We start from the raw sequence: 22,095 nt of genomic DNA, 5'->3' as shown, positions 1-22,095 counted from the left end.
CCCAATTTGAGGACAGGGTGCATAGCTGCAGCCACTATTCAGCCCCCGATTTAAATGGGGACCACTACCCCTCCCAACACCCTATTTTACAGGGGCCTGTTCACGTTCAGCAGAGAACCCACCTCTCTAGCATAGAGATGGTGCAGAGGGCCCCCACAACCTCACTGAAGGATACCATGGGACTCCTGGGGTGCAGGACCCTGGTGCACAGCCCTTCACCAAGGGGTGAATTTCACACTGGTGAAGTTCTATTGTCATTTCAAAAAGGTCACTATCTGCCCACCCCCATACTGATACCATGGGGCATTTTAGTTTTTCCTTTGAGGTTCTTTGTTCATGCTATTCAATATCACTCTTCGTAAAGACTAAGAAAAGTTAATTTACAATTAGTCAGTAAGAAAAGTTCTCTATATAGATAAATGTTGCTTATGAAGCAGTATTAGAGATTTTGTTCCCCATTTTCAGATCTCTCTGCAAACAAAAACGTGCAGGCACCTGTGTGCCTAATTTGCACACACAATCACCACACTTGCATTGATAATCAAGTAAACTGGACAAAGACATGACCAGTTTAGACACCTACCTTTCACAAGCAAACTGTAGCAATTGTGTGCACCAGTCAGGTGCACACATTTTTGAAAATCCAATTACACACATTTGAAAATCTAGGCCACATTGTCTTGCAGTTGTATCACAAATAACTGACAATAGTGACCTTCGGGGGGAGGGATAGCTCAGTAGTTTGAGCATTGGCCTGCTAAACCCATGGTTAAGAGTTCAGTCCTTGAGGGGGGCCATTTAGGGAACTGGGGTAAAAATCTCTCTGGGGATTGGTCCTGCTTTGAGCAGAGGGTGGACTAGATGACCTCCTGAGGTCCCTTCCAACCCTGATATTCTATGATTCTATGACTTAATCCATACCTTCATCACCAGTGGCTATAAAACTACCTAGAGAAAAAAATGTGATCTCACTGCACCCCTATTATATGTTTTAGCTCATTTTAAAACTTTACAGTGATATGGAAACAACTGTAATATTTTTGGAGTGTAAGGTAAAAAGACCTATAATTTAATATAAAAGAAGTTACAAACATTTTATGTTTTAGGCCCCAATCCTGCAAGTGAGATGTCCATAGGTGGACCCTATTAATTTTAGGCTTCATTGGGCTTGGCCACCTTTGTGTACATTGCAGGATCAGGGTCTTAGAGTGCACCAAATGAAAGTACTGTATTTTCTGGCGTATAAGACTACTTTTTAACCCAGGAAAATCTTCTCAAAAGTCGGGGGTCGTCTTATACGCCGGGTGTCGTCTTATAGGGCGGGTGCTGAAACTTCCGAGCCGGACTGGAGAATCTGCGGTCGCCGCATATGGTGGGGGGAGCTCAAAAACGGCCGCGGACGCATCCCCGCCCGATGACGAGGTGAGGGGGCGCCTCACCGGGAAGGTGTAAGTGAAGGGCGGAGCAAGCTGCAGGCGTCCGGGACGCCCGGGGTATGGAAAAAAGAGAGAGAGCGGCGCTGTGCCCAGAAAAACACGCCTCTTTCACCCGTCTGGCCCGCCCTTGTATCCTATTACCGTACCTCCTTCTCTGCCTCTCAGATCTCGCTCCTGAGGACTGCAGTGAAGCGGCGCAGGCACGCATGTGCGAGATCTGAGAGGCAGAGAAGGAGGTAATAGGATACAAGGGCGGGCCAGACGGGTGAAAGAGGCGTGTTTGCGCTACCGCTCTGATAGTCTTGGAGACAGGGAGGGCTGGGCAGGCAGGCAGGGAGAGCTGACCAATCCAAGCAGGCTTTGTATACAACAACCAGCCAATCGCCGGTAAGGTACATCGCTTGCCGTGATTGGCTGGTTGTTGTATACTGGGTACCACATACAGTACAGCACCAGTATCTGTACCTGTTCATACAGTATAGCACCAGTACATACAGTACAGTATACAAATGTCCAACAGTCAAAACCCCATCATGGCTCCACCAGCAAGAAGAAAGAAATATGAAGCCAGTTTCAAACTTAAAGTTGTAAACTTTGCCATGGAACATAATAACTGCGCTGCTGCAAGACAATATGGAGTAACAGAAAAGATGGTTCGGGACTGGAAAGCAAATGAAAAAGCATTAAAGAGTATGCCAAGGGGTAAGTGTGCATTAAGAAGAGGCACTCCACATTGGCCAGAACTCGAAAAACATGTAGCAGACATGGTGAATGAGCATCGACAAAACGGTTATGTAGTGACACGAAATAAAATACATTTGTTTGCACTTCAGTGGGCCAAATCTAACCCAGATCACAGCAACAGATTTAAGGCCACTGTATCCTGGTGTACTAGATTCATGGGAAGGCATAATATGGTACTGAGGCAAAAGATGAAAATTGCCCCAAAATTACCTGCAGATCTTGATAGCAAAGTAAATAGTTTCCATCGATACGTAATACAACAGCGCACTAAACATGGCTATGCGTTAAGTAGTATTGGAAATATGGATGAAACTCCAATGAATTTTGATATGGTTGGAAATAAAACTGTCCATCAAAAAGGTGAAAAAACAATTTTAATTAAAACAACAGGACATGAGAAGTCCAGTTTTACAGTGGTACTAGGATGCACAGCTGATGGCGCCAAACTGAGACCAATGATTATTTTTAAAAGAAAAACAATGCTGAAATTCAAGTTCCCTGTTGGTTGTTTTGTACATGTGAATGAAAAAGGCTGGATGGATGAAGAAGGGGTAAAGCTATGGCTTGATAATGTATGGAGCAGGCGACCAGGTGGACTTATTCAAAAATGTAGTCTACTGGTGTGGGATATGTTCAGGGCTCATTTAACTCCCAGCACCAAGCAAATGCTTGCAAGACTAAACACAGATGCGGCAGTTATTCCTGCAGGATTGACATCGTTGGTACAGCCACTGGATGTGTGCCTAAACAAGCCATTTAAAGATCGCATTCAAGAACAGTGGAATGAATGGATGGTTAGCGGCGAAAAGTCATTCACAAAAGGAGGAAACATGCGTGCTCCACAGTTGGATGTTTTGTGAAAGTTTGTCATAAAAGCTTGGAATGATATTGATGCAGAAACAGTAATCAAGTCTTTCAAGAAGTGTGGCATATCAAATTCATTAGATGGTATGGAGGACGACTACTTGTGGCAAGATGAAGAGGAAGCCGAAGCTGAGACCACACCATCTGATACGGAATTCGATCCATACGATGACTGCCTTACAAATGTATCACAAGATGTCATTGATGTACTTATGATATCAGATGACGAACAGGAGGATTTTGAAGGCTTTTAAAGGGAAACTGTCACGCCAGCAAAACCTGTAAAAATACCGTAGCTTGCAGTTATGATGGGCGTTGCTAACTCGCCAGGGACTTGCCCGGCACTTGCTCTCTCTCTCTTGTTTGTTATCTTCCTCCTATCATCATCAGTTCCAGTTTGGTTGACAGCTTAGAAAACAAACAGCATGGCAGCTCCCATGGGTTTATTGTCTTATCCTTCCTTTCAGCTTTAGAGTGAATTAGGAAAAGTTTAATCCACTTGCACTGTTTTATGTTTACATGTTTGATGACAAACAGCCTTATGTTTATAAGTGACAGTTTTCCTGCTAAGTACCTGCATGTCATAAGCATTTGAATTAAAATTACCATATTGAAATCAAATCTGATGTTTTTTTAATTTTTTTTTTGGTGTGCGTTGGAAGAGGGGTAGTCTTATACGGCGAGTATATCCCAAACTCTATATTTTAACTGGAAAAGTTGGGGGTCGTCTTATACGCCGGAAAATACGGTATATAAATATGGACATAATTTGTTAGAACTGTGATGTACAGACAAGATATTACAAGGTGGATGGCTAAGTCAAATCCAACTGCAATTAAATTAAAAAAAGTTGTGACCACAAATGTTTTTTAAAAAACAACTGATTAATATTATTTCCTCTGAACACTTCCAATATTTTACTTAAAGTTGTATGTATTACAAAACTTTTAAACTAAGGAGGCTATGACACCAATAGATGGTAGATGTCCCAGTGATAAAATGCTGCTTAGAAATTGTTTATATTGTAAATATCCCAAGTGTGAACTAATCTAACATTCCTTCTGGTGTTTCATTTTGTTAACTAGAACCATAGATCAGATGTTTATAGCTGCCTAGATAAAAGAATGCAAACAATTAAATAAAAATAATTATATTTAATGAAGTGTTATTTCATTCTTTGGCTGCTTTGTCTCCCTGCTGCCCTAAGTTTTCTAATGAATGTATTTTTTAAATCGGTTCCAGTTATACACTCTATTACAATTCACAACTAGATAGTACTCTATTCTACATGTAATTTGGTATTTTTACTTTACAGCCAATTCTTTTCGGAGGCTGAGACATACTTGTCTGAATTATATTTAACATTCTTAGAACAACAGCATCCTCTGCTTTCCTCCTCCCCCATGGATGTTTGATTGCACTCCACAAAATAGGATTTTGAAGTGTCCACCACCTATAAGTCATTAGCGAAACATCGAAAAAATATAGAACTATGCTGTCTATACTTCATTCAACAGCTTCTAGAACAAATACAACTTCGGCATTGAGAACTATTGGTTAGCCTTCCCACATGAAGTCAACACAAGGGGTCTCTATAGATTTCAGAGAGAAGTGAATTGTGGCCTGTGTCACCATGGGTTTGGGTGGGATGGGTCTCTCTTTTTTAAAAATAAAAGTTTAAAGAGTATAAGATAGTTAAAGAAAAAATTATCTATAATCACTCACAAAAAACTAGAGTAGTCCACATTTGTATATCTTTGTATTTCTGTTTTAAAGAGGCTTCTGTTTCTATTACTCCTGTCTAATAGCAGGTTTATAAAAAAACAAGTCCCTGTAAGCATTTGTATTCGGAAAGTCCTAAGCAACCCAACATTGTGTCATTTTACACAGTCTTACTTTTCTCCAGCTCCCCTGTAAGTTTTGTAGAAATAGTCTGACATTCTATGTAGATTTTTGTTGGGGAAAAGAGGGACAGCTATTGGTACAAGTATATATAAAACCCCAATTATCTACAAACCACAAGGCAAAGATAAGATAAATCCTGTTTTTTCCATCATTACTTTCCTTTTTTTTTTTTTAAAGTCATCTTTAACTTTAACATGAATAAGATTATTAATTTATAATGTAAGCATGCAACCAAGCTTTATGCAAAAGATTATTTGAATTTATTTGTGTATTATTCTTAACACAGTATGTCTGACTGAAATTTTCAGTATTAGTCTGGAATAAAGACAAAAATATTTTGTTAGAATATAATTTAGAAAAAATGCAGCTTTCTGTATACAGTAGGATCTTGGTAATTTGCACACTTTATAATTTTCATGCACATAAGAGAAAGATCTCATGATACTTTTCAACAAAAATGTATAGCCCAGAACTGAAGTGTGGTCTAATTTATTAACACTTCATTATTCATACAAAAAACAGTACTGCATGGGTTTTTGTTAGTATACATTGTTCATAAATACACTAGTTCATTTAATTTGAAAATAATATTCTGGTGATACAGTTTATTTGCTTTATTATTGTTGGTTCACTTAATCACAAATAGGTGATTGGTCTCCTGGTAACTAGGCAAAGCAGCAAGCTTGTACAACTGAATATGTTTTAAAAATTACATTTAACTCATAAGAATGTTGCATTTTAAATAAGAATTAACTTAGGGTAAGCTCTTATGTAGTTGCAAACAAAGTTAACAGTCCTTTTAAGAAAGACACTATTTCATTGCCTCCCAGTTTAGATTCTCCATAGACACGGTCCACAAATGATATAGGAACCTGTTAAAAAACAACAACAAAAACCACAAGAACAATTTATTCTAATTATTTGAGGAATTTAACTTAATTAATATAAAGAAAATACAGCTTTAAATCTATTATGCATTTTATATTACATTTAGCACAATTGGTATGTTCAGAACATAGCATATTATCATTAAAAAAAGTGAAACTATTACAGATTTAAATATGTAGTGTGCTGGTTGTGTTAGCAAAGCTACTGTGCTTTTCCACATGGAGACCAGAATAGAAGACTGGTTCCTCAGGTTGGCAGAGACTTAGCAACAACACCTGTAGTCTCCAAAGATGGATCGAATCTGCATTGGTGGTTCCTAACTTTTGTTGTTGGAGCCTCTCCTAGCAACTGATTTGTGGATGAATGCCATCTTCTGATGTCCCTGAATGCTGTGCTAGGTATAGTTGTGTCTGGTCTCACTGTACTGCTTTTTTTGTCTTCCATTTTTTCCCCCTTTAGTGTGGATTTGTCTTTTGTTTTTTTTAATCCCTTTCTGATCCATCATCAGAAGGCTACATGCTGCATAGGATGGATGTCCATTAACAGCCTCATACGTGTCTGGGCTGCCTGTGCTCTCATTGTTTAGTGCCTTAGGAGCAAAAGGAGAAGAAAAGAGCAACTCAGGTTTGTGAGCTGCTGCCTGAGCTCACAGCCCTGATTAAGTGAGCTTCCCTCGTGGATAACTACATTAAGAGCTGCCACAGAAACAGAGAGAAAGGCTTAGAGGAATGCGCAGCACTTTCCCTACAGCTGTGAGAACATGCTTGTAAGGGAAATGGGGCAAATATCTGGGATCATGCTGCTTTCTTTATCATCACTGTTCTACCCATGTCTGAACTGTGCCTCAGGGTTGAGATACTAGAGTGTATGATTGATCACACCTAGAGACAGGTCTAAAGATATTACTCTATCGTTAGCCACTGAGTTTTCTGAACAAACTGTTCTCAAAGATAGAATCAGTGAAATGGACACCCAAGGGCTCACAACATGCTGTGAAGTCCCAATCAACCTCCTTCTCTAAATTTCTACTGGGTCAGTGAGGCAAAAGTCTATTGGGGTGGTTTAGGCAGAGACTGCCATAACCGGAAGTGGCAGAGTTAAACAAGTACTTGCTTGATGCTCCAACATCAATTCCTCACCATTGGCAAAAGGGGGATCATGAAGTGGCCTTCTGCTCAACTTCACTGACATAACAGACACAGTAATCGTATTCAATGCACATTTGGTACGCAACATCCACTTGGGTCTATGGCTCTTCAACAAGCGGTTTATGTTATTCTTAGAAAAAAAGTTGCTTAAAATACATAATTTTTAGTTCCTTCAGTTATACAAACTTATTGTCCAATTCACTTGCTGTTTATGAAGCTTATAAACATATGCTTCTCCCAGGTACTTCCGTCTGTCCATTATTTTGCCAGAATGATATAAATACATTAGAGCAAGAGGAAGACCAAGGACTAGGTAGGCCCATTATTCAATGAGGAGGGAACGACAACAATAGAAAAAAAATGAAGCAATGGCAGAAGTGTTAAATGCTTTTTTGTTTCAGTTTTCTCCAAAAAGGTTAGCAGCAATGGGATGACTAACATAGTGAATATCTGTGTAACTGGGATAGGATCTGAAGCGAAAGTAGAGAAAGGAAAAGTTAAGAATTATTTAGACAAGTTAGATGTCTTCAAGTCAGCAGGGTCTAATAAAATACATCCTAGAATACTTAAGGAACTAGCTGAAAAGATTCTGAGCCATTAGCAATTTTCTTTGAGAACTTGTGGAGGATGCGAGAGATCCCAGAGGACTGAAAAGGGCAAATATAGTACCAGGGAATTATAGAAAAGCCAGCTTAACTTCGGCATTCATAAAGATAATGGAACAAATAATCAGTCTGTAACACCTAGAAGATAACAAGAACAAATCATATCAAACCAACCTAACATCCTTCTTTGACAGGGTAACAACCCTTGTGGATGGGGAGAAGCAGCATATGTGATACATTGTGACTTTAGTAAGGCTTTTGATACTGTTTCACATGACATTCTCATAAGCACACTAGGGAAATATAGTGTAGGGGAAGCTATCAAAGTGGGTGCACAACTGGTGGGAAAACAGTGAGAGTAGTTATCAATGATTCACAGTCAAGTTGGAAGCACATATTGGGTAAGGTCTCGCAGGGATCTGTCCTGTGTGTGGTTCTATTCAATATCTTTATAAATAATTTGGATAATGGTATAAAGAGTACACTTAAAAAGTTTGTGGACGATACCAAGCTGGAAGGGGTTACAAGCACTTTGGAGGACACATTTACTATTCAAAATAATCTTGACAAATTGGAGAAATGGTCTGAAATAAACAGGATGAAATTCAGTAAGCATATATGCAGAGTACTACACTTAGGAAGGAATACTCAATGGGAAATGACTGCCTAGGAAGAAGTATGGCCAAAAAGAATCGGGGGGGATATAACAGATCACACACTAAATGAGAGTCAAAATGTAATAAATACTGTTTCAAAAAAAAGCAAACATCATTCTAGAATGTACTAGCAGGAGTGTTTGTAAACAAGACACAAGAAGTAATTCTTCCACTCTACTAAGCACTTGTAAGTCCTCAGCTGGAGTCCTGTGTCCAGTTCTGGGAACCACAGTTTGGGAAAGATGTGGACAAAATAGGAGAAAGTCCAGAGGAGAACAACAAAAGTGATTAAAGGTCTAGAAAACATGACCTATGAGGAAAGATTGAAAAAATAGGGTTTGTTTAGTCTGTAAAAGAGAAGACTGAGAGGGGACATAGTCTTCAAGGTACGTAAAAGTGTGTTGTAAAGATGATGATGATAAATCATTCTCCTTATCCACTGAGGACAGGCCAAGAAGCAATGGGCTTAAATTGCAACAAAGGGAGACTTAGGTTAGACTGCCTGGGTAGTTAAGCACTGAAACAAATTATCTAGGGAGGCTGTGGAATCTCCATCATTGGAGATTTTTTAAGAACAGGTTAAACAAACAACAGTCAGGGATGGTCTAGATAATACTTAGTCCTGCCTCAGTTCAGGCAACTGGACTAGATGACCTATTGAGGTTCCTTCCTGTCCTACAATTCTAAAAGAACTCTTAATATTCTAATACAAAAGTGTGTGTTAGAAAAGAATACTCCAGGGCCCAAATTCAACAAAATTAACTCTGCAGAAGCATATAAAATAAAAAAATTGGATCTGCACTCAACTGGCAGTTTCAATCAGAAATCAGCTGGCATGTGTAATACAAATACACACCACACCCTTGTTACTGTGCCAGAACTGAGTATGTCTCATCTCCAGGCACAGCTGCCTATGCCAAAAGAGAGGCCAAGGCAATCATCTGGCAGATACAGTTCTACTTCTCACAACAAGAACAGCTAGCCAAAGGAGAACATAAACTAAGACATCCAACAAACTCCCCCAGCTTTCTCACTAGGATCCCTTTGACAACATTGATAAGCACCTCAACAGTTATATTTAGCTGGGCTAGGAAGTTAAAAAAAAAAAAATCAGTAACTCCATGCTGGAGAGGAAGTCAGTGCAAGATGCTTAAAGCGGGATGGCATTCCATGAACAGTGAAAAGAGAACATATTGTATTCACAAGCCATCCGACATTATAGTATCTCAGGGCACAACACGGTATCTCAGGGCACAATTTCCTCTACAGAATTAGAATTTACCTCCTAAACTGTTGCTGGACTACACCTTCTTGTTCAAGAGCATGTCATATTTTTAAATGGTGATGATTTACATAGTGCAAAAGCCGTAACCCTTATACCACCAGAATGTGCATCCTGTGCACTGAAATGCATTTCACACCTGGTACAAAAGAGCAGCAAAATAAAACAGAGAAGCATAGGAGACCATCCAGCTATGGCATATGCCAACTCTGCTTCACACCACACAACCGTTCTCTTTTGAGTTGGTAGATATCAACTATCTTTAATATGATAACTTGGCCATGAAAAGAAAAACTTTGACTACTACTGAATTTTAAAGTATGCACAGAACTGAAATCCTAATCTTCGTGTGCAGATTCTGCAATGGTGTGAGCATACACATACACACAAACGTGCCTAATTTAGACCCTAGCATCTGCAATTAACCAATCTGCATGCACATCTATGTGCCCAATTTTTCTGAAAAATCAGGGCCTTAAAGATCTGTATCTAGATAAGCATTTCCAGGAAGAATCTGTCAGAAACAACAAATATTTGTATGGTTCTAATATATAGGATTTAAATCTCATTTATACATTTTAAAATGTGTCATGAGTGCCTAGAGCTTGAGGATTTATCATCATTAATTTTTGTATTACCATAGCACCTAGGAGCCTCAACCATGGACCAGGACCCAATTGTGCTAGGCACTATACAAACTCAGAACACAAGACTGTCACTGCCCCAATCTAAGTACAAGACAGGAGGCAGACAGACAGAAGGGGGAAATACAAGCAAACAAGGCGACATTATTGGTCAGCATAAGTAGCCTAACTGTTAAGTATTTTTTAGGCATCCTGGCAAAGGAGAGTTTTAAGGAGATTTTAAAGGAGGATAATGAGGTAACTTTGCGGATGTTTTCAGAGAACTCCTCCCAATCATGAGAAACTACAAAGAGATCTGAAAATTTAGCAAGTGGACAATGGAAGCTAGGAGTTTGTGCAAGGGAGATCAAGAATAGGGATGGGTTGGGGACCCTGGACAAGTGGAGAGGAGAACGGAAGAGAGCAGATGAGAAACTTCTGCATCTGACGGGAGAGAAGGAGGAGAGAGAGAGTTACAGAAGGGGAAGGAAAAGCAAACCAAGGGGACAGAGAAGGTCATATCATATTTTGTCAATTTTCTCTTAGAAGAATTATGCAAGATCCTGCACAGAGAGACAAGTGGAGGCAGGAGGTGAAGGTCTGAAAAGTGAGTCAAAGGTGACAAAAAATATCAGCTATGATTGCAAGTGTGGGATTTAATTATGTTGGAGGAGTAGAGTTGTGTGCATAACCCCCTTAGGCTTATTTGAGAATCCCAGCCTATAGCTTCAATGATACTTCGTATGAGTTCTTGCTTGGCAGTTTCTTTGCTTCTAATAGCCCATACCCACATTTACAGTATAAAATTGAAATGTGATTTTCTATGTTTTTACTGTACCTCTCCAATAGTGTATCCTAACTGTCTAGCTCGAACAATCATCTCCATCTGGAAGACGTATCCTTTAGAAACACATTTTTCCATTAGTTTCTGCAAGACCTCCTTTCTGTATAACCTGTAAATTGAAATTAAATTGAAACCTGTGGCAAAACTTTGGATTTCAGATACAAAGATAACATGTACAGGCATTGTACTTACAGCCTACCCACATTACAACTGTTTAAAAATAGTCACTAGACAGTTTTATGACTCCAATCCATCTTTCTTTACTCTAATGGATGTCATAGTCCCACTACGTATACTTGGCTAGCAATTGAGAAAATTTTAATACAACTTCATAATTATAAAAAAGAGTCATGTACCTGAAACTTCCTGTTAAATCTGATGCACCTGGTCTCAACAAAACTTGAGTTACAAAGTTGGCACCACGACTGTCAAAGAGGATATGCATGTCAATAACCACTCAAAACAAAGTTTAGAAAGCACAAGCAGGGTTTCCACAAAAGAATTTACCATTTTAACATAAAAAAGGCAAGCTTTTATTACTTTATATGGAAAGATATATAACTAAATAGGTTTTCACTGCACTAGACTTGATTAATAAATGTGGAATTTGAAGTAAAAAACATTTAGATCAGTAAATACACATTTTACTTTTCAACTGGAAGTGAATATACAGATAACTGAATATTCTTTAAGAAACAAAATGCTGTTTTAAAAAGCCAGATTTGCTATCGTATACAACCACACATTATACTGCATTGTAAAACAAATTGCAATACAAAATATTTTGCAATATAATTTTAGACAGATTAGTCCTCTGCTTGGATCATGTTCACCTGTAAGGGGAGGAGAATGATGGCCTAGCAGACAGGACATTGAACTTAGATGTAGAAGATCTGTATTCAAATCCTGGCTCAGGAAGATTTCTGGTGTGACTGTGGGCAAGTCATTCCTAAGGTCTCACAACTGTAAGGGGGCATGACTTCATGTATAACTCTGTAGCTCCAAGCACACTTTGGACTCTAGACAGTAATTATATATAGCCAATATATGAACAGAATCAGTACATTCCACTTCCTCCAGGCTTTTGCTCTAGTCAATCTGGTTTGGTTGGCAGGAAGAGGAGGATAACTCAACCTGCCATTTCTGATTTTTTTTTTAAATTATCAGAAACTTATTAATAAGTGAATAGACTGATGTGAATTGTTTGAAGTGTACAAAAAAAAAAGTCCATTTATTCTAAGGTATCCAACTCTTGCTTTGGGGTTGCCATTTAGTTTTTACCTTATCCAATTAGCTAGCAAACAAGTAGTCCCTCTCAAAGAATGCAGCTCTTCTCTTCAGATTTAACACTGCTACAATATTATATCACCCTGAACTCTACCAGAGTTTCCAATCTAAGAATGATTGTTCTATCTTCATCAGTTCCTGTGGGGTCTGACTTAAACCCAAGAGGAAAAAACACCCACATCACCTGAAGCTTACAAAGGACCTCTGTGTAAGCTCAAAAACTTGTCGCTCTCAGCAACAGAAGTTGGTCCAATAAGAGATATTACCTCCCCACCTTCGTCTCTCATAAAAATAAAATAGCCATTAAAATAAAAAAAACCCTAAACATAATAGGTGGTGGCAACGCCTTTTCAAAATGATTACCAGGGCTTCTGCTTCCAATTCTTTTGAGGACCAACTGAGTCAGACTTGCTTTGAGTGAACAGACCTTAGACAAATTTGAGAAGAGCAAGATTTTATATGGAAGAAAAATCTACCCCTGCTGATTCAGCCCTCAGTGATTACAAGTCCACCACAGAATTCAGAAGCTGATCTCCATGTTCATGTGTGACTTATATATAGCATTTTTATTTTATCTTCTCTTTAGGGAAAAAAAGATTTCCAACTGTCCATAGTTAGAATTGTATTAGCCTTTCTGGCAAGATCTAATGAATGGTTTATATGCTGGTAATTAATTTTAACATGAAAACTTGTTAGATAACTCTTAATAAATGAAAGACAATATTATAACCAAAAGGAGATTGAGTGGTTTATTGTCCCTGGAAAAGGCCAGCACAGTCTTTAAATGTAAAGGTACACACCTATGAACTTGGAAGAAATGCAGCAGTGTTCTATTTGTGGCAAGGAAGGGAAATAGGAAATAGAAGCTACTGTTCTATTTGTGGCAAGGCCAAAACTTGTCCCAAATTGATACGCTGCAGATTTACCCACAGTAGTGTTCCAAGTCTGACCTAAGTAGTCCAATTTCCCCAAAGAGATCACATGGTTAAGTTTTTTCTTGATGTTTTCTTAGCCAGAAAATTTCCAGGCATACAAATTTCTATTCTATTATTAAATATGATTTTGTGATGAGAAGTACTGTTCTGTTTAAAGTACTTATACGTCCAGGGCTGGCGCAACGCATTAGGCAACCGAGGCGGTCGCCTAGGGCACTAACATTTGGGGGTTGGTGACCGCGGCAGCGGGACCTCCCGCTCCCTCTGTCGGGGGCGGCGTTTTGGGGGCGGGACCTTCCGCTGCCTAGGGCGGCAAAAAAGCTGGTGGCGCTCCTGTATACATCCCCGCATCACTGTTTTATCTTAGTGTCTCACAGTCTTTATTCTAAACATCTTTGGGAAGCAGGGAAGTGCTATCCTAATTTTACAATGGGAAACAGAGAGGCTCAGTAACTTTCTGTGTGTGATCCTGGGCAAGTCTCTGGTGGAGCAGGGAATTAAGGCCGGGTTTCCCAAGTCCTAGGCTATAATGCCTTAACCACTGGACATTCTTTCCTAGTCATTTGAGATCTAGTCCAGTTCACACAGATCGGCAATTTAGACTCCCGGGAAGGGGGAGTCCCAGAGATGAAAGACATGATGATTTATCGGTTGAGAGTGCTTTTCTTTGAAATTATTGAAAAAAATTTGAGCAGCAATTTTCTTATCTGCAAATATATAGGTAAAAATACTAACCTGATTATTTTTCTTTTCAAATCCCAGCCATACACACCTCCATTTCCTTTATATCGAGTTCCAGACACAATGTCAAAGTTACCTTCTTTTTGCTTTCTTCAAGAAATACAATTTATTTCAAACATGAAAAGTCATTGTATCAGTTTAAAACAAATTTATATTTTATAGATCTTCAAACAAGATGGGATAGAAGTTGGCATGAAGGCAATAATTATGTTGGTTATAAGCACTATACATTTATATACCTTTTTAAACCACTCTCTTTACATTCTTATAAAGCAGGACTATTTCAGAGCATCTTGTGATGCTTTTTACCATCTATCTCATAGAACTTCAAAGACTGCTTCATGAATAATTTATCTAGACCTACTTATTTTAAAAAGGCAAAAGAAAAATTAGACTCCAATGTAAAATGGAGATTTTTTAAAAAAATACATATTAAAATATTTAAACAACACAAACTGACAGTAACAAGGAAATTAAAAGATAAGTCTGACACTATCCTGCACCCCCCACTGTACATAGCTCTGCAGGATATTATATGGAATCCATTGTTTGAGATCTTCTGCATTACAGCCCAGAAAGAGGAAAATTATAAACAGAGTGACACCCTTAACTTTGAAGGTACTTGCTTGCGATTATTTTTGATACAACGTCAAATGTTAAGGAAAAAAAATGTTCCATAATTAGTGAGAGTTAACTCTATTTTGTAACTGGGTACTGTAACTTTTAACAGAGATCACTGACTCACTCTGGAAAACAAAACTTTTGTTCAGGGACTGTTATTGTAAAATAAAATCTAGTTTTAGTCTTTAATTGTTTTGACTGATCTTTTAACTATACCTATACCTCTATTCTCAAAACGATAAATAATAGCTATAACTGTTCTATCTAGCTATCTCACAAAATTTAAAGTCTGGTTCTACTCTGATAATTAATAATTGCATTGAGGAGTTTCATGATTATTGTTTATCAGTGACTCCATATCAAATATCTTCGGTTTGCAAGTAAAAAAATGTTTTTTCTTCAAACTGGAAGCCCTGCAAAAATCAACCTAGGATCTCTCCTTCTTGTGCATCATCACTTGGAAACCAAATTCCACCTCAATTACACCCATACAACCCCATCGCCTTTAACTAGTTTGCAAAGGTGTAACTTATTAAACACATCTACTGATGATGCACTAGCAGGACTAGAATCCAACTCTCTCTCTCTCTTCACTATCCTGGCTCCTGCAGGGACAACAGGAATACAAAGCAGTAAAAAACTTAATTTAGTCATTCAATTCAGCATCTCTAATGCTAACTGCACACATGAAGCAGAACTGTAGAGTAAGAAGATCCCATTTGTACTAAGTTACTTTTCAAAGTAGAACCAGTTAAAGGAGAAACATAAGTGCTTAGTCACACATTCTTTCTTCCTTTAAAGACATGTTCTTGTAGTCCTTAAGCAAATAAAACTTTCATTAAAGTCTATGGGAGTTTTGCTGGAGTTAAGGATTAATGTCTGTGGTACTGGTACTTTAGAAATATTTGGGTCTTATTAGAGCCACCCAAATCCTTGCCCTGACTATGTTTCTTGTTGCAGTTGGTGCTAAGCCTTGAAACAGCCTTTTTGATTCAATGAGGTAGCTATACAGCAATGGAAGGTATTCAAATGTTAACATAGAACTTCAACAGCTTAAAAGTTATACTCCAAATATTAAAAATGGTACCCACCTGATGAACTCTGGAATAAATTTTGGCTGAAAACAGGCAGTTGGGTGGGAAAAGAAGAAAAAGAAAAACAGTCAGTAACAATTAATTAAAAACACTTACCAAAACAAAAAAAAAAAGATCACGCAAGATATAAACTTACATGGTGCGAGAGGTCCGCATCCATAATAATAATGAAATTCCCTGTGGCATGCTGCATTCCATGAATATACGCAGTGCCTGGTGAAGACATCATAGAAATAATGTCATCACTATCTTAACGTGCACACAGGTCTCTAAGCAGATTCAATCTTTCTACAACGTCTCAAAATTATATTACAAAAGCGGATTAAGTAAATGCTCCTGAGTTTTTTGTTTTTGTTTTAAATAGGATAGAAAAATCATCTTAATGTTTGAAGATTAATGTTTCTCCAATAATTTCGGTACTAGATTCCAAAAGTGTAAAACTTTGCAGGACAAACTTCACTGCAGTAGAAATAACCAGAAAAACATCACTTGGTAAATGGATAGCCAATACAGGTAAGATTTTCCACAGTGCCTAAAATACTCAAAAATAGACTTGCGCACCTAAATCACTCAGTTGCTTTTGAAAATTTTACCACTGATCTTAAAGATTCTTCTTATTAACTACTACTTTGTTCAGTCAGTCAACATTTATGAAAATGCTCCATCTGATGCCTAAGCTAAAAATCTTTCCTTCCTCAATTTAATTTTTTTTGTTTTAACCACATTATGTGAATCAGTTCATCAATAAAAGACAGAACAAGTTAAGGTATCCAAGTTTCTCCTCAAGAAGGCCACTTTCCAATCTCAGTGATGCTGTTTTAAGGCCACATTTTTTCCAATAACGCTACAATGGCATAATTGAAATCAAAATCTGGCACATGGTCTTCATTACCTCAGATTAACTTTGCTGTCCTCCTAGAAATTTTCCAAAATGTAAATGTCAGTTTTTAAAAAGCATGCATCCAGATATGGACCTTGGTGCCCATATCAAGCATTTACACAGGGAATTCTACTTCTAGTTAATGAACAGCTCATCTCTTGTCTCTGTCTCATAATGTTTGCAAAATTACAAGCCAGGAATGTTACTGATCCATGTAGTGTATATAACTAGTAAATAAACTTATTACAGGAAAGACAGGGTGCATTAAAAACCCTGAACCAAGCCAATTTTAATAAATATAAATAAATATAGGACTTTGTTCTTTGAAACACAGAACTGAGGATCACAACCAAGGTCAGGATAAAAATTAGGTAGAAAATAAAAAGATACCTAGGTTTCTTAGGGCCTCATATCTAAATGAGAATATAAAGGGTGAATTTAAATACAGACAATTCAGTATCAAGACTTAGAACTTTGTTCCCCTTTTGGGTATTGGCACATACCATAGTTAAACATTTCCTGTGGTACAAGTAGATTAACTGCAATATTCAATAAACAGGGCACCTGAAATACCACTTCTTCGGATGCATGGCTATGCATCCGAAGAAGTGGGCTGTAGTCCACGAAAGCTTATGCTCTAATAAATTTGTTAGTCTCTAAGGTGCCACAAGTACTCCTGTTCTTTTTGCGGATACAGACTAACACGGCTGCTACTCTGAAACCCGAAATACTTCACCAGCTTGTGGGAGTGTCGAGATTCAGTAAGAGACAAATACTGATTTTCATTAAGTCAAGTAGGTAAGTTGTGTTCCATTGCTTTTTCCATTTCAATTATTGGAAGTGAAGAAATCTGGCCTGAGTCCAAACAGACTAATCTTCCCCCGTATGTTTTGTGATAAATGTTTACACTTGAGTAAGAAAATTATCAAATGCTTAATTTTTGCCTTTTTTTAAGTAACAATGAAAAACAGACATGGTCTGCATATTCCTTGAGTAGTAGTAATGAGTCAATGGTGGAGTTACAGAAGGCCCAATCTTGATCATTTAAATTCACAGCAATCTTAGAATTGATTACAGTGGTTCAGGATTGGCCCCGAAATTAGGACTATATCCTGGTATGTGATAATCAACTCTTGTAATGTGCCTAAAAGACTTCAAATAACAATGAACTTAATAGGGGAGGATAGTGCTCAACAACTTGCATGACTGGATCCTCAAGGGAAATGTATGATTTGAATTACAGTAGTACCAACATGTCCTGTTAAACTGATCCAAGCCACAATAAGCACTGTACAAACACATAGTAGGAAAGAGTCCCTGCTCTGAAGTCCTTAACAAATTAAGTTCCCAGTTCTGCAATTTGCTGCTCATGGGTAGATTGTTACACTTGCGCAGAGCCCTAGTGACTTCACTGAGTCAACGGGGTAGCATGTGAGCACAGCAGTCTGCCCATGTACAAGTGACAACTTGTCTAAATTTAGGACCCGACTGCGTAATAAGTAGGTGGAGCAGGGGAAGGAGGATGAGCATAGTAACTGTTTTCCTGCTACTATGTAGACTGGCCAAGACCACAATTTGCAGGTTTGAGGTTGTGGGGAACTTGTTGTAAGTTCACTATAATATAATGTGTGTGGTTTTTTAAATCACTGCACATTTGTTTGCTTGTAATTACTTGATGAAAACGTTTATTTCTGTCTGAGGGTTCCACTATGACTCCTATGGAATGTTAAAACTAAAACCCAAACAAAACAGATAGCAGCAGGAAGTTTTACTCTAAACCAGAAGCTTAATGAGTACTTACCCAATCCCAGCTTTTTTGCTCTGGGTCTTAGAAGCTGCAAGATATTTGGGGGGGAGGGGATTAGACCATAAATTAATACAAGTTATATTAGCTGAGACTACAGTTTCTCTCACGTTCAGTGATATGCCACCATTACATAGCTCAAGATGCTGAACCAATATTGAAAGAGATCCTTTTCCTTTAAATATTTAGATACTACAGAGAATCAAATTCATCTAAGGAAAGACAGGTTCAACGGAAACATTTATATTAACTGGATATATAAACTAGATTAAAAGCCAATCTATTTTAAATTTTACTGAAGAACTGCTATGTAAGGAAGTCATTCCGGTTGTTTTCTTAAGCCTCTCCTCCCCCAATACCCACTGTTTGAAATACCCTCTTACAAAGCTGAACACACAATTTCCCCCCACCAATTTTGTCGGGTGACAAATATAAAGAGGTAATATCTGAGCAAACTCTTGGAGTGACTTAAGATAGTCAGTACTGAATATACACTTTTTTACACACAAGTGTAATTCAGCTTAATAGTCACTCATCTTACTGAAAATCATCAGTAAGATTTTATTTGGATGACCTACCACCTCCTTGATTCTGTGCTGACCATTCTCAGCTCCCATAGAAGCTGAGCTCCCTCTGACACCTCACAAGTCTAGGTTTCTAGGCCAACTTTTTTTTTTAAAAAAAAAACAGTCTAACGTTAGACACTCAACTCCATATTTAGATTCCTGTCTGATTTTCAAGAGTTTTGAGCACCTCAAAATTCCCACTGACATTAATAAAAGTTGGTGGGTGCTCATTGAAAAGGGTGAACCAAATATGGACTTAAGAGTCTAATTTTAGATTTCTTGATTTGAAAATGTTGGCTTCTTCTGATACATTATACGTGCCTGTGAGATCATGAACATTAGTGTGAAAACCAAAGGAGGACAAGGATAGAGCTTCTGTAAAAAGTTAGTCATCATTAGAGCTTCTATAGAGTGGTTATTTCATTCTCTTTTCTTTTCCCCAAAAATCTTTGTACGACTCTGTGTAGGAATCTCAACTCCTCTGTTTCTCAGCCAATTTTAGAAAATCAAAAGTAGATTCATCAGCATCCATTTGCTATAAACTTCTTGACCTTCAATAATGGAGTTTCCTCAGACCAGGATACAGTTACTACCTAGTAAATAGGAAGAACCATCAAATTATTTAAATACAGACCTTTGTGCATCAGTCAGAACTGATTTTGCTCACTACCCACAATTAATTTCAGGAAGCAAAGAAATACTCTCTCATTTTCCTGGCATTAGATCAGAGTAAGTAGATGCCTATGCCTGCATGGAGTTCCACTGAATTATATGGGGCTCCACACTGTATCAAGGGTCAGCTCATGTGGATCCAACTGCAGGATCGGGGCCTTAGAGACAAATAGTGACCTGCATTTGGTATAACTGTTTTATACAAAGTAGCAATAGAAAATTCAACAAAAAATTCCAAAACTCCATAAACACACTTCTCCTTACACAATCTTTAAAAAGATTATTTTAATTTACTAACACAATCTTAAACTTCAGCCCAGAAAATGAAATTTACAACTGCCAATTAATAGACCCAGAGGTGGGGGGGGGGGAAAAGGGATATAAAACATATTACATTTTTTGTTGCTCAGAACACAATGAAGCTGAACTTCTAGTTCTCAGACCACAGTATGCTTATGTGCTTTTATCGCTGAAATGAAGCATCTTTAAATACTCAAACGCTATTGTTCTGTAGTAGTACAGAGAACAAAAACACTTAACAATCCTGTTAGAAGGTTCTTCTAAGTAAATATACTAATTAATATGAAGTAAATTATGCAAAGTAGACTAACATACATCTGCATAGCTGCTCACACCTGCAGCCAAAGAAAGTGAAATTCAGCTTTATCTACTCTTCATCTTTCCTTTTAAATATCCACAGGCCAAGTACAATCATCATAATTTCTTTGACCAGAAAGAAGTATGTGCACAAAGTACTGAAAACACTTTGTAAACATAAATTCATGGGGCTTCACAATATTCCCTGTGAGGCTGCTATTATTACTATCATCACCATTTATCATCATGGCCTCTTAATATCTCTTCTAGTCCTACACTTCTATGATTTGTGACCCAGATTACCGTACCATAAAAAGTTAAACAGATTGCTCAGGGATATAAAGAAAGCCAAGTCTTGCACTCAGAAGCCCCAACTCTAATCCCCCATTCTAACCACTTTAAATACTTCCCAATCCAACAAAAAATAAAAGCAAAAAGAAAAAAAAACATACCACTCACAATTTTATCTGAACCATATATCTTTTCCAACTGTTCAGCAACTTCCCGTGTCCCATCTGGGCTTCCATCATCTATGACTATAATTTCAAAGTTGCTTCCACTGAAATGACAATTATTTTGAAATGAACATGTGGAAAGCCAATTTCAGCAGCTATGTTGTTTCAAAAGGCTTGAAACAGGAGAACAAAATGCAGAATGGTCTGCTAGCAGCTAGAAATACAAAAAGTTGCAGCTTTTAGAGACATGTTTTAATGTATTCCTGTTTCATTTGTATCTTAAGTGGCAGTTGCTTCACAGCAAATTGAAACAGTACCAGCCTGTTCATCATCTTACTACAAGACTCATTTCTAGTCCCAAGCCTATGAGACTCTGGATATTAAAATGATCATTGGTCCCTTGATCTAGTAATTTTTCCTCATAGTGGTGCAGGGGTGATTACAAATGCTAGATTTGTATTCTGTTTACTGTAATTTTGTTTCCCTAAATAGTCACAGTGGGGTGGGGGGGGGGAAACGGAACTCTTCACTGTTAGAGGAGAGGCACAATTAGCTACAGCACTTTCCACTACTAACAGAAAGATTTTAGAATTTTCACACCATGAAGGGCTTTATTATCCCTCTAGGCTATTGCTAGTACTTTATAAATTCTTACGGACAGGGACCAACTAGTTATATGAATATTTATGCTCAGATTTTCAAAAATCTGTGTGTGGGGTGTGTGTGTGTGTAACTATATAAAAAGCCAAAGAGCTCCGAAAAGCAGCCCCCGACTTAATTGTCAGCTTCTTGGGGCAGGCACCGCCGTTTTGTTCTACAGGTGTGACCCCCACACAATGGGGGCCCGTGTTAGGCACTACCACAAAACAAACAGTCATGTTAAAACCTAGCCTCCCCTACGGCCCCGCAGCCCCGTGAAAAGTGACGCTGGAGAGGTTACTAACGCGGAGCGGCCCTGTCCGCAGGGAGGTTCCGCTCACACCGCAGCAGCGGTCCCGACGGCCGGAGCTCGGCGAGCTGCAACGGCGGCCGACGCGGGCTCCACACAGAAGCGCCGGGTCCAGCAGGCTCCCGCGGGCAGGGACCCCGGCTGAGCGCGGCGCCCACGCAACCCCGTTCTGGGGAGGTAGGGAGCGGCGGCGCGGCCCGGCTGGGCCCGTGCGGGGCGCGGAGTCAGGCCCGGGTGGGCGGGGGAAGCCGGGCCCGCGGTACCTCTCTTGGAAGCTCCGCACCAGCAGCCAGACGATGAGCGGCAGGTTCTCGCGCTCGTTGTAGGTGGGCAGCAGCACCGAGTACTTATCCCGAGCTCGGTTCCGGCTGGCCGCGGCCATGGCGGGGCCACAAACCACCCGGAACTAGGGGAGCGGTTACTACACTCGGGGAATGAAGCAGCCAATGCGCAGCTCCCCCGGCGCGTGGCACCGACGTGTGCGGAATGGGGCGGGCTG

The 22,095-nt window shown here is 38.9% G+C and overlaps 1 protein-coding gene across 2 annotated transcripts; it reads right to left on the bottom strand.

The window, feature by feature from the left end:
- Positions 1 to 5,409: 5,409 nt before the first annotated feature.
- On the bottom strand, positions 5,410 to 22,069 carry DPM1 (dolichyl-phosphate mannosyltransferase subunit 1, catalytic). 2 transcript variants are annotated; one of them, XM_034787068.1, is made up of 10 exons: positions 21,880 to 22,009; positions 20,652 to 20,751; positions 19,245 to 19,516; positions 18,355 to 18,388; positions 15,810 to 15,886; positions 15,671 to 15,696; positions 13,953 to 14,048; positions 11,352 to 11,420; positions 10,990 to 11,104; positions 5,410 to 5,821 (listed from the first exon to the last, which is right to left on the bottom strand). In XM_034787068.1, exons 3-10 carry the CDS (start codon positions 19,317 to 19,319, stop codon positions 5,717 to 5,719), a joined length of 597 nt encoding a protein of 198 aa, XP_034642959.1. In that variant the 5' UTR covers positions 19,320 to 19,516; positions 20,652 to 20,751; positions 21,880 to 22,009; the 3' UTR covers positions 5,410 to 5,716. The 2 variants fall into 2 exon arrangements, with proteins under 2 accessions (XP_034642959.1, XP_034642958.1); XM_034787067.1 differs by lacking the exon at positions 19,245 to 19,516 and having other exon boundaries at positions 21,860 to 22,069.
- Between the last annotated feature and the right edge of the window lie 26 nt (positions 22,070 to 22,095).

This window comes from Trachemys scripta, chromosome 12, assembly GCF_013100865.1.
Source record: "Trachemys scripta elegans isolate TJP31775 chromosome 12, CAS_Tse_1.0, whole genome shotgun sequence".
Classification (NCBI taxonomy): domain Eukaryota; kingdom Metazoa; phylum Chordata; order Testudines; family Emydidae; genus Trachemys; species Trachemys scripta.
This window is presented reverse-complemented; position numbering and strand designations above follow the sequence as displayed.